The sequence below is a fragment of the Elephantulus edwardii genome, unplaced genomic scaffold (assembly GCF_000299155.1).
Source record: "Elephantulus edwardii isolate Elephantulus edwardi_28Jun2011 unplaced genomic scaffold, EleEdw1.0 scaffold00319, whole genome shotgun sequence".
Lineage (NCBI taxonomy): Eukaryota > Metazoa > Chordata > Mammalia > Macroscelidea > Macroscelididae > Elephantulus > Elephantulus edwardii.
The window spans coordinates 1,436,367-1,448,360 of NW_006400069.1; the positions used below are offsets into that span (position 1 = coordinate 1,436,367).

An 11,994-nucleotide genomic window follows, 5' to 3' on the forward strand; every position below is an offset into this window, starting at 1 on the left:
AGCATAATGTCCTCAAGGGTCACCCATTTTGAATAATATTGCATGAGTTCCTTGTTTTTCAATGCAGCATAGTAATCCATTGTGTGAATATACCACAGCTTCTCTATTTATTCGTTTGTTGGTGGGCACTTAGGATGTTTTCAACTCCTTGCTATTGTGAACAAAGCTGCAATAAACATGGGTGTGCATATATCTGCTTAGAGGTTAGTTATGGTCTCTTTGGGGTATATTCCCAGTAGTGGAATTGCTGGGTCAAATAGTATCTCTATTTGCAACTTTTTGAGAAAGAGCCATACCACTTTTTATGCCACTTTACACTCCCACCAACAGTGAATAAGGGTTCCAGTTTCTCCACAACCTCGCCAGCATTTGCTGCTTGCTGTTCTGTTAAATTTTGCTATTCTTACTGGGGTGAGATGATATCTCATAGTGGTTCTAATTTGCACCTCTCTTAGAGCTAGGGATTTTGAACATTTCTTCATGTGCTTGTTGGCCATTTGAATGTCTTCTTTGGTGAAGTGTCTGTTTGTATCCTGTGCCCATTTTTCTATTGGATTATTTACCGTTATCTTGTTGTGGTGCTCAAGTATTTTATCAATTTTGGATATAAATCCCTTAGCTGATATGTCATTACCAAATACTTTTTCCCAGTCTGTGGCTTCCCATTTTACCCTGTTGGAGAAGTTTTTGGATGTCCATAGGGATTTGATTCTTACAAGATCCTATTCATCTATTTTATCTTCTCCTGGTTATAGGTGTTTCAGGATACTTGGAAGACTTTTTATGTTGTGTATTAGGACTCCTAGTGTTGTTCCTAGCTTTTCTTTAATGAAATTTATAGTCCTTGGTTTTAGTCCTAGGTCCATGATCCGCCCTGATTTGGTTTTTGTATACAGAGTGAGGTGCAGATCTTGCTTGAGTCTTTTGCAGATACTTTTCCAATTTTGCCAACACCATTTGTTTAAAAGGCTGTCATTTTTCCACTTAACTGATTTTGTCTCTTTGTCAAAAATCAGTTGATCATAGATAGATTGGTTGATCTCCAGGTTCTCAATTCTATTCCATTGGTCCATGTGTCTGTCACTGTACCAGTACCATGCTGTCTTTACCACCACGACAGTGTAGTAGGATTTGAAATCAGGGAGTGAGGTACCTCCTACCTATCTTCTATTTTTAAGGAATGCTTTGCTTATTCAGGGCATCTTTCCATTCCAAACGAAACTGGAGATTGCCTTTTCCATCTTGTTGAAGAATGAAATTGGTATTTGTATTGGGATTGCATTAAATGTGTAAATTGCCTTTGGTAGTATTGCCATTTTCACAATATTGAGTCTTCCTTTCCATGAGCAAGAGATATTCTTCCACTTCTCAAGATCTCTTTTTGTTTCTCATAGTAATGTCTTGTAATTTTCTTTGAATAGATCCTTTGTGCTTCTGGTTAAATTTATTCCCAAGTATTTAATCTTGTGATTAGCTATTGTGAAGGGTATTGTTTTTCATAGTTCAGGCTCTGTATTCTCTTTGTCACTATAGAGAAAGTCAACTGATTTTTGTATGTTGATCTTGTATCCTGCCACTTTGCTAAATTGGTTCACTGTGTTCAATAGTTTTCTTGCTGAGTCTTTAGGGTTTTCTAAGTATATTATCATATCATCCGCATAGAGAGATAATTTTACTTCTTCTTTGCCAAGTTGGATACCTTTTATTCCCTTCTCTTGTCTTACTGCTATCGCTAAGACTTCCAAAACAATATTGAATAGGAGAGGTGATAGTGGGCCTCCTTGCCTAGTTCCTGTTCTTAAAGGGAATGTCTTTAATCTCTCTCCATTGAGAACAATGTTGGCTCTCGGGTTTGCATAAATACTTTTTACTATGTTGAAGAAATTCCCCCTCTAATACTATTTTGTTGAGTGTTTTAATCAGGAAAGGGTGTTGGATTTTGTCAAAGGCCTTTTCTGCATCAATTGATAGGATCATATGGTTCTTGTTCTTTGTTAATGTGATGAATTACATTAATTGTTTTTCTTATGTTGAACCATCCTTATAAACTGTATTTCTTAAAAATTTAGAACATCTACTCTTTAAATTATAGAATGAAAACCAAGCCACAATCTAGGAAACAGTATTTGCAAAGCATATATTTGTTAAAGGGTTTACATCAAAAGAATTTGATGAAATTGCAAAGTTAAAAAAAGAAAAAGTATATGGAAATGTGAAGATATATTTTCCCAATTTCTCCTGTTACATAAAACAGAAAACCCTGGACACTGTAAAAACAACATAAAAGGATTATAAGAGGTGTCAAGCGGGTTGCACAATGACCAGAAGCAGCACTACTCAGGAAACAGCATGATGATGAGGTCCTTGAGCTTTCTTTTCTCCTCATACACTGCAGACCTGGAGTCAAAGATGCCAGTGACAAACTAATAGCAATCGGTGCAGATGAAGCCAAGGAAAATCTCACTCTAACTAGCAGATCAGAAGTGGAGCAACCAGCAAGGTAGGAGGAATAGGAGTGCAGAATACCTGGCATGATTCCATTTATGGAAATTTCAAAAAATTCAACCTAATAAGAGATAAGTCTTTAGTTTTTTCCCTCTCTCCTTGATGGCTTTGCCTGTGCTGTCTCTCTTCTGTTTGCATTAAACATATTTTCCCCCCTCAAGGATATTGTTTCTCAGCCTCAGCCCTCTATCTCTACTTACATCCTCTCTTACTGTGATCACTCTCTAGCTTTGGTTACATTTCAGGCTCAGCCCCTATTCTAACCTGCAACTCAGCTCTTCTGCTTAAGCTCCAGACCTTGATCTTAGAGGGCCTTGCGGACATATCATTTTAGCCATCTCATCAGTATCCTTCAAAATGGATCGCACTTCACCTGCCTTCCAGGTGTACTCTTTGTAGAAATGGCACCACTAGGAATCTTGGTGTGCCTTGCTTTTTCACTCCTGTCATCTAGTTTATCACAATGTCTGTTGTTAATTATCTCTGTTGTTGTTTTGTACCACTGAGTTGGAACTGACCCATAGCTGACCCTTCAGTGGGTTTTCAGAGGCAACAGGAGTGACATCCACTTCCTAAACAACATGCCTCTGGAAACTCTGTGAACTTTGAGAAACTATGATAGTTATAGAAAGGCTTTAGATCTTTTGTTCATAGGGTCACTATGAGTTGTGTTTAGCTCCACAGAAATCAATAACAACAACGATCACATGGGAAAAGATTGCCCATTCTTCTCCCTCAGAGCAGCTGGTGGATTCAAACCGCATGCCTTTGGGATTGTAGTGCAGATTCTTACATTAGATTACAGAGCTCTATTATATATTTAGGGAGAATTAGAGGAGCTCTGGTGGCCTAGCGGCAAGAAACTGCTGTAATCGTGAAAGCACATTGTTTGAGGAGGCCACCCCTGTGCAATTAACTGCCTCTGTAAGCCAGAGGGTCAGTCATGGGTCAATTCTGACTCTACAGCACACAACAACAACAATCCAGTCCATAGTCTTTACAGTTACTTGCTATGCGTCAGAAACCTAGACAATGGCTAGGGATGATAGAATGAGAATTGATGCCTTTGAGCTGTGGTGCTGAAGAAGAGTGTAGAATATACCATGAACTGCCAGGAGAACAAACAAGTTCATCCTGGAGAGGGTGAAAACAGCCTACTCCTTGGAAGCAAGGATTCTGAGGCTTTGTCTGACATACTTTTTGGGCATGTTGCAAGGAGGGACCAGTCCTTGGTGAAGGATGTCATTCTTGGGAGGGTGGAGGGACAACACAAGGTTGGGACAGGATAGAGCTGGTTTCAGAGCTGCATAGGGTCGCAAGTGACTCAACAGCACATAACAACAACAACAACAACAACAACAACAAATGCTTTTATTACTTTTTTAAATTCCTGGCATCTGTCATAATGCTAAGCACACACTGTTAATTTACATGTTAATGAATCCAAGTATGAATATCTCACAAACCCATTAAATTCCCAGCATTCTAGATTCCTATTTGATGTCACTTCTGATATTGCAATTTATCAATTTATCTCTCTTATTGTGAAAAAGCAAATTGGGTCATGGCATTTCCCTGCTAAAATTCTTCATTGGCCTCCTGCCTTACCAAGGTCCCCTTTCTTGCATTCTTCCTCCCCTTTCTCTCCAAAGAGAAAACATTTTCATGCTTCTGGCTGTACTTTGGCTATCTCTTCCTCTGAGCAGCTCCCCACCATCTTTCTTCTCCTGAGTATATTACAACATTCTTTGTCAAGTCTCTCTACTTGATTGGGAACCCCTGCAGCTGCCTCATTCCTAACATATGGTGTTCATTTAATTAAGATTAAAGAAGGAGTAAAGAGAGCTAGTAGGTGCAGTGTCAAGCTGCTAATCAGAAAGTAGTCACTTCAAACCCATTGCCACTTTGTGGGAGAAAGATAGGTGGTCTCTTTATATAAAGATTTATAGCCTTGTGGTTTTATTTGGTTGGAGCAAGGACAGGAATTGATGAATGGCCAAACTAAAGTGACAGCCACTGTACTGTGTTATAAGCATATTTCTTTTTATCTGTTGAGAGTCTTCCTTTCTTTTTAAAAGCACATTTAATGGATTTAATTCAATGTCATATTTAGAATATTTTATTTATTCTAATTTTAGATTGAAGAAGAAATAAAGGAATGTTTGCAGTTCTTGCAATTTGTTTACTCAACGCTTGGTTTCACCTTTCAATTAAATCTGTCTACAAGACCTAAAAATTTCCTGGGAGAGACTGAGATGTGGGATCATGCTGAAAAGGTAAGGAGAAACAGAGTGCTTATCCTTTATTTTTATAGTTTGGAACATTCCTGAGTGGCTACAGTTACCTTATATGAGGCTCCAATATTTAATAAAACTAGAAATTGTACAATAAACAGGCAGTTTGTATGCCGTGACTACTCAGGTTTCTTCATTATTGTTGTTATGTACCATTGAGTCAGAACTGACTTATAGATGATGCTCTAGCAGATTTTCAGAGCAGTAAGTTACACAGAAAGAGACTGCCCATCTTTCTCATGCAAAGCAATTGGTGGATTTGAACTGAATAACTCCTTACCACTAGGCCATCAGAGCTCCCAAGTATTCTTCACAGCAGTCAGAGTAATACTTTACATTTGTTTCTCACTTTACATTTTTTATTTATGCTCTTTCAGATTTTAATTCATACTCTTTCAATGCTGGTCATTGATAACTAATTTCATATTTTTAAAAATGTATCTGATTTGAAATAACTCTTGGCTTTGAGTTTTACTTTAAGCTATTGTCTGTTGAGTCCTAATAGTATAACTCATAGAATCATGGGGTTGCATATCCTAGGTCTGGACATACACATCTAATGCTCAAACGCCATCCACAATAAAGGCATATAGTGCTCCCCTATCTGTCTCAAGTTCCCTAGAGACTCAAATGTCATGTGTCAGCTTTGAGAATGCAAGAATGATGAACTGATTATATTTTCCTCCTCATTAAATGTGAAGGGATATAGTATTTATGTTGGGGCCATTTTTGTTAAAACTAAAAAAGGAAGTATTGCCAGGCAGACCTGCACTATCAGAGCTTTGTCCTACTTTGTCACTTTTCCTCATGGGATCCTCACAAAAGTTGTACATAGGGGGCAAAATGGAATAAGAGTCAGATAACACTTTGTGCAGGCACCTTTACTTATGTTATTAGTAAGTGTAAAGGTCAAGCAGAGGCCTTTGAGGCTTGCTATCTAAGTATGGCCTTCTCTACCCTACTATCTCATCTCTACTTAAAGTCTCATTTCATGTCCACTGCATGGAGTAAGAGATTTAAGTAATATAGGCTACCTTGAGAAAGACTGACTCCATTTACCATAACCATATAGAAACAGGATGAGGAAAAAGACACAAAATTTGCCTTTGAACTATTTTGTCTTGTCTCAGAGTTTAGCATTGTAAGTGAAGTTGTAACCACTCTGTGCTTCAGGATGTGCATCTGTAAAATGATAATAATGATGTGATGATAACCTGCTTCAGACAGCCATAGTGATTAAATGAAATCATTTATGTGAAGTACCTGGCAAAGCACCAAATGTGTGAAACCCACTATTGATTCTGTTTCATAGTGATTCTACATCAGGTTTCTGAGGCTATGAATCTTTAAGGAAGTAGACTGCCCATCTTTCTCCCATATAGTGGCTGGGAGAAGTGAGCTGCTGACCTTTTGGTTAGCAGACTCATGCATTATGCACTACCCCACCAAGACTCCTTCAGGAATATGTTAATACTCAGTAAGATGTTACCTGTTGGTATTATTGTTATTTTTACCATCATCATTTACATTCCTCTATTCATTTGGGGCAGTGTAAGATATGGGGAGTTAAAAAGGGAATAGACCAGGGATATGACTAGCATGGGAAGAATAGGCTCAAAAGTTCTGTATTGTTTTTTCCTCTTTTAATGTTCTTGTTATATGCCATCAGGTCACCTGTGACTGATAGTGACTCTAAGTGCAACAGCTCTACAGGCTCTGACCCCTGCTCTGTCCTGAGCCAATCTCACTGATTCCAACACACCAACCTCCATTGCCCCAGTCACTGTATCAATCTATCTCATCTGGGGTCTTCCTCTCCTGCACTGTCCCTTCTCCCTTCTGAACATGATGGATGTCCTTCTCCAAGATCAGTCCCTCCTGGCATATGCCTGAAGTATGTGAAACAGAGCTTGAAAACCCTAGCCTCTGAAGAGAAACTTGATTTCACCCTCTCCAAGACAGACCTATTTGATTTCCTGGTGGTCTTAAGTAATTTAACAGCAAAGTACTGGGTCATAAAGGATTGTGACTTCAGGGGATGGACTTGTTCCACCCTTGGAAGGATTTCCAAGTTTTTAATTCTTAGTTCAAGAATCAGTGAGCAGAACATTTGTTTAATTTTTACAATTCTCTGAAATGGTTTGAAGAGGTAGTAAGATTTCTGGGTAAGAAAAAAAAAGATTCCTGGGTAAGATAGTGGAGTAAACAAATGGCAGTTCAGGTCTTTTTCACCAAAGAAACCAGAAAGCAAATCTAATCCTATAAACCTGAGATTGAAAAGGAAGAACTGAGGAAACATGGAGTAATAAGACAAATGGATACAATACCATAAACAGCACAACATGACCATTTCCTGCTGTTAACTGGACACAGAAAGAAAACGGGAACATGAGGAAATGAATTCTGAAAAAGAGAAATGCTAAGACAGAGATCCTTCCACAGCTTAAGACTGTGAAAGGCCTCTTTTTTAGTTTCCTGTGGTTTTTATTTAGTTTGAATCAACAATAAAAAAAAATTCCTATCTCGTGAGGCTCTATTTTCCTTACACGTAAGTATTGCCAACATAAAAATGGGTACGCTTAACTCTTAAACCAAGAGCAGTATGATTCCCTCTGGTGGGAGGCTGGGTGGAACCTTCTGTTTGCAGAGGGCATCCAGTATCTCCTCCCAGGACCTGGGCAGAATTCTCTATTTGCAGAGGGCACCAAGTCCAACCTGGACTCTGATCTAAAGTAGCAGCCCAGCTACCACTATGCTGAGCACAATTTCCAATAGCTGTTTACTTGCTGTAGGAACCCAGGCAATATCCACTCCAGTGGCTAGCTGATGGAAAAGTGATGCTCTTCTTCCTTATCCCCCACGTGTTTCTGGAAATCATTGTAGTGACTTTCCCACCCATCCAGTGGTTGGTGGTGTTACCTGGCCCATCTCAGCTCTGGCACTAACTGGGTGTCCCACCTCCAGCCACAAAGACCACACTACCACAATGTCTAGGAGACAATAGATAACTTGAAAACAGTAAAAATACCTAGAATAAGACAGAACAAAAAAGAAACCAATGTATAGAGGTAGAAAATCAGAGGGAGGAATGGTTACTGGAATGTTCTGGAAAGGAATTAAAAAGAATGATAGTTAAGGGTCTTGTAAAGATAGAGAAAAACACAGAAAGTGAAAAAAATTAAAATAAAAATAGCAAGACAAATAGGTAAAATAAATGGATAATTAGATGTCATTTAAAAATTGTTGTTGTGTGTACTATTGAGTCAGAAATGACCCATAGCTCACCCTATAGTGGGGTTTTCAGAGGCTTAAATCACAAAGCATGGAGACTGTCTATCCTTCTCTGGTGGAGCAGCTGGCAGATTTGAACCACATGCCTTTAGGATTGCAGCACAGACTCTTACCACTAGGCCACCAGAGCTCCTAAAGAAAAAGAAATCAGTTCCTTAGTCACACTAGCCACATTCAATTTCTTTCCAGTTATATGTGACTGTTACTGTTATTTTTGTTTTCCACTGAGTAGGAACTTACTCATAGGTGGCCCTCTGGGAAGAGTGAATCACATGGAAAGATTGCCTATCTTTCTTCCATGGAGCAACTGGTGGATTTGAACTGCATGCCTTTGGGATTGCAATACAATTTATGACCATTAGGCCACCAGAGCTCTATTAACAGCAACAACCACAATTTAAAAATAACAAAGTGATATTCAGACTATTAAGATTAAAATGCCAATATTGATAACACATTGAAAGACAAAAGAGCAGAATTTAAGAACTGGAACATAGATTTAGTGAACTGGAGGACAAATACCTCAATACTAATCTGTTAGATGAACAATAATAAAAAAGAAGAATAGAAAATTTTAAAAGCATATTAAATACGTAGGACAACACATGACTTACATGTGACTGGAATCTCAGAAAAAGAAGAAACTAAAAAATGCACAGGGCAAATTGTTAAAGTTTGCTGCTAGAAAATTTCACAAACATTATAAAAAGTAATAAAATATGCGTATTTAAGAAACTAAACCAACCTCAAACAGAATAGATCTCAAGAGAAAAACACTAAGACATATTATAAACAAGTTTTCCAAAATGAAAGACAAAGGAAGATCACTGAAAGAAGCTCAGGAAAAAGAAAATAATCTACAAAGGAGAAACAATAAGAGTAAACTCTAATTTCTTAGTAAAAATTATGCAGGTATGAAGGCAGTGGGATGCCATATATAAAAGTTCTGAAAGAAGATAAAATTTCCAACTAGGAATTATACCCAGAAAAAAAGGTCCATTAAATATGAAGGTCAAATTAGGACAATTACAGATAAACAGAGAGAATTTGCAAAACTTAAACCAACTCTGCAAAAAATCCTAACAAAAAATAAATAAAAATCAATATATATGATGTCCTCATTTAAAAACTGATGCAGGCACAGAAATACACAAAGTATGTAAAGCATATCAGATTAAAATAGGAAACTAGAGGGAACATTACATAAATGAGGATAAATACAATGGAAAAAGAGGATATAAAAAATATAGTTACAGAACTTCTAAATATAGAAGTTATCCTTAAAATAAAATGAATTGTTTTAGATATCAGAATAAAAGAGGAACTTAGATTAACTTTCAAGACAATTAGTGAACCTCCTCATTAAAATAAAAGACAACCTAATGACTTAGTAACCCTCCCCCAAATAAAACAAAAATGAGCTCAGCACAAAAAACAAATGGAACAAAGATATCAGCAACATCACAGAGTGCAGAAAAACAGCAGCAATAAAACTATCATCTAGCAAAAATTATATTGAATGTGTTGTTGTATTTGTTGATTGCCATCTAGTTGAGCATGTCTCATAGTAACCCTATGAACAAAAGGCCTGAAGCCTTTCTATAACTATAGTCAGTTATCAAAATTCATACTGAATATAAGTGGACTAAATACACCAGCCAAGAGAAAAGAGCAGGAGAATGGATGAGAAAACATGGCCTATCAATATGGTGCCTGCAAGAAACTCACCTTAGAGCCAAGCTGCTGTGGGACCCATTTGCCAGGAGAAAGAAGGTTAGTGGAAAATTGACTGAGTTCTCTTAAGCCCCACTAGGAGTGGGTGGTCCTGTTGGGATTTTACTTCGTTTTTTTGTGCCCCCACCAATCAAAGATCAGGCAGGCCGGTAGGAGTTTAACTGAGTTTTCTTGGGTACCACCGACTGCCCAGGACAACACCAAGGAGTGAGCTGACTGGTAGGAATTTGACTGAGTTTTCGTGGACACCACAGACTTTCCAAAAAAGTGAGGGTCAGTGGGAATTTGACTGAGTTTTCTTAAGCCCTGCTGGACTCAGGGCCCTGCTGGGGTGGGGGCTGCTGGTTGAAGGCACCTGGGTGAGAGTCGCCAGGCAAGGGCCCCTGAGCAAGAGCTGCTGGGTGGGAGATGGACAGCTGTAATTTGAGTAGGGTTGCGACTTGTGAGCACACTTGGACATCTGAAATCTGAGTGAGGTCCCTGAAAGTGGCTGACCTGCCCCTGTGGTCGCCCAGCCCACCCACACCCCCCCAATGCCCCCCATACTTGCCCCATCCCCCATCCCACACACCTATGCCTACAGGTCCAGTCAGTCAACTTGCCTTTAATCTGGAGCACCTTGATCTGACATAGCTACAAGAGGTTGTTCTCGCAAGCCCTGAACTGAACTTTTCCTTGAACCAGAAGTTCAGAGAAAAACACAAGTGGGGTAGCTGCCCAAATGATTTCAGGAACATTGTCTTCAGATCAAGAACTTATCAATGTCTCAAAGAAAGCAAGTTAGCTCACACACTACATAAGCACAAAGCAAGATGTCACCCCCAAAAGGTGACAGAGTATCAATGGATTTCCTGAAGCCAGAAAGTCTAATAGAAATTTGACACCAAATTTAAAAGAATATGGTTGAATATTTTCATTGAACAAAAGACAAACTTGAAGAATTAACAGGACACTGCAAGCAAAAACTAGGAGAAGCTTAAAAAAAAACAATCCAGAACAATGCAGATAAAACAAATGAGGCATTAGTGGCACTGGAAAAACAAGAAAACAAGATCCAAAATATTAGGTACATTGTTTCAGATGCTGTCAACATGATGGAAGGACTCATGAGCAGAGTTGAAGAGATGGAACACAGAAGGAGTGAAATAGAAGATAGAATTGTCACCCCTTATCTAATAAAGCAAAAAGCAGACTCAAAAAGGAAGGAAAAAGAAGAAAACCTAAGAATAATGTGGGACACCATCAAGAGAAGTAACATGCAAATCATTGGAATCCCAGAACAGGAAGAAGCAAGTAAAGGTATCAAAAAAGTCGTGAAAGAATTGCTAGAGGAAAATTCCCAGGTGTAATGAAGACTGACAGAATATATATTCAAGGAGCTGAGCAAACACCATATAGAATAGACCCCAAAGGAAAAAAAACCAAGGCATAACCTAGTCAAATTTGCCAGAACCAAAGATAAGGAGAGAATTCTAAAAGCAGCGAGGGAGAAACAAAGAGTAACCTATAAGTGAGAACAGATAAGATTAAGTGCCAATTTCTCAGCAGAAACCATATAAGCAAGAAGACAGTGGAAGGACATATATCATACACTCAAAGAACACAACTGCCAACCAAGAATACTGTACCCAGCAAAATTATCCATCAAATATGAAGGAGAGATCAAGATATTCCCAGAAAAATGGAACCTAAGGGAGTTTGTAAAAACAAGACCAGCGTTGCAGGAAATACTGAGAGACATCCTTCTTACAGAGGTGCCACAGAAAGCAGGATGGACTAAAGTAACTAGCAATAACACCAAAAAGAACTCAACAAAATGATAGCAATAAAACTCTGCCTTTCAATAATGACACTAAATGTGAGTGGTTTGAATGCACCAGTGAAGAGAAAGATTGTTGGTGGTGGTGTTATGTGCCATCGAGTCGTTTGCGACTCATAGTGACACTATGTACAAGAACCCTAAAAGCCATTCTATCCTGTGCCAACCTAGCTGTCTCAAACACATTCATTCCCACCACTCCACTCACAGAATCGATCTATCTCATCGAGGGTCTTCCTCTGCTGCGCCGTCCCTTCAGTCTCCCAAACATGATGTCCCTCTCCAAGGACCAGTCCCTCCTTGCAACATGCCCAAAGTATGTCAGACAAAACTTCAGAATCCTTGACTCCA

At 38.7% G+C, this 11,994-nt stretch overlaps 1 protein-coding gene across 1 annotated transcript in view; it reads left to right on the top strand.

Moving 5' to 3' along the window:
- Window positions 1-11,994, top strand: part of TARSL2 (threonyl-tRNA synthetase-like 2) — a 197,410-nt gene that overhangs the window by 151,270 nt on the left and 34,146 nt on the right. Inside the window, 1 exon segment of the mRNA XM_006901325.1 lies at window positions 4,644-4,781. Within this exon segment, the coding sequence (XP_006901387.1) occupies window positions 4,644-4,781 (138 nt within the window).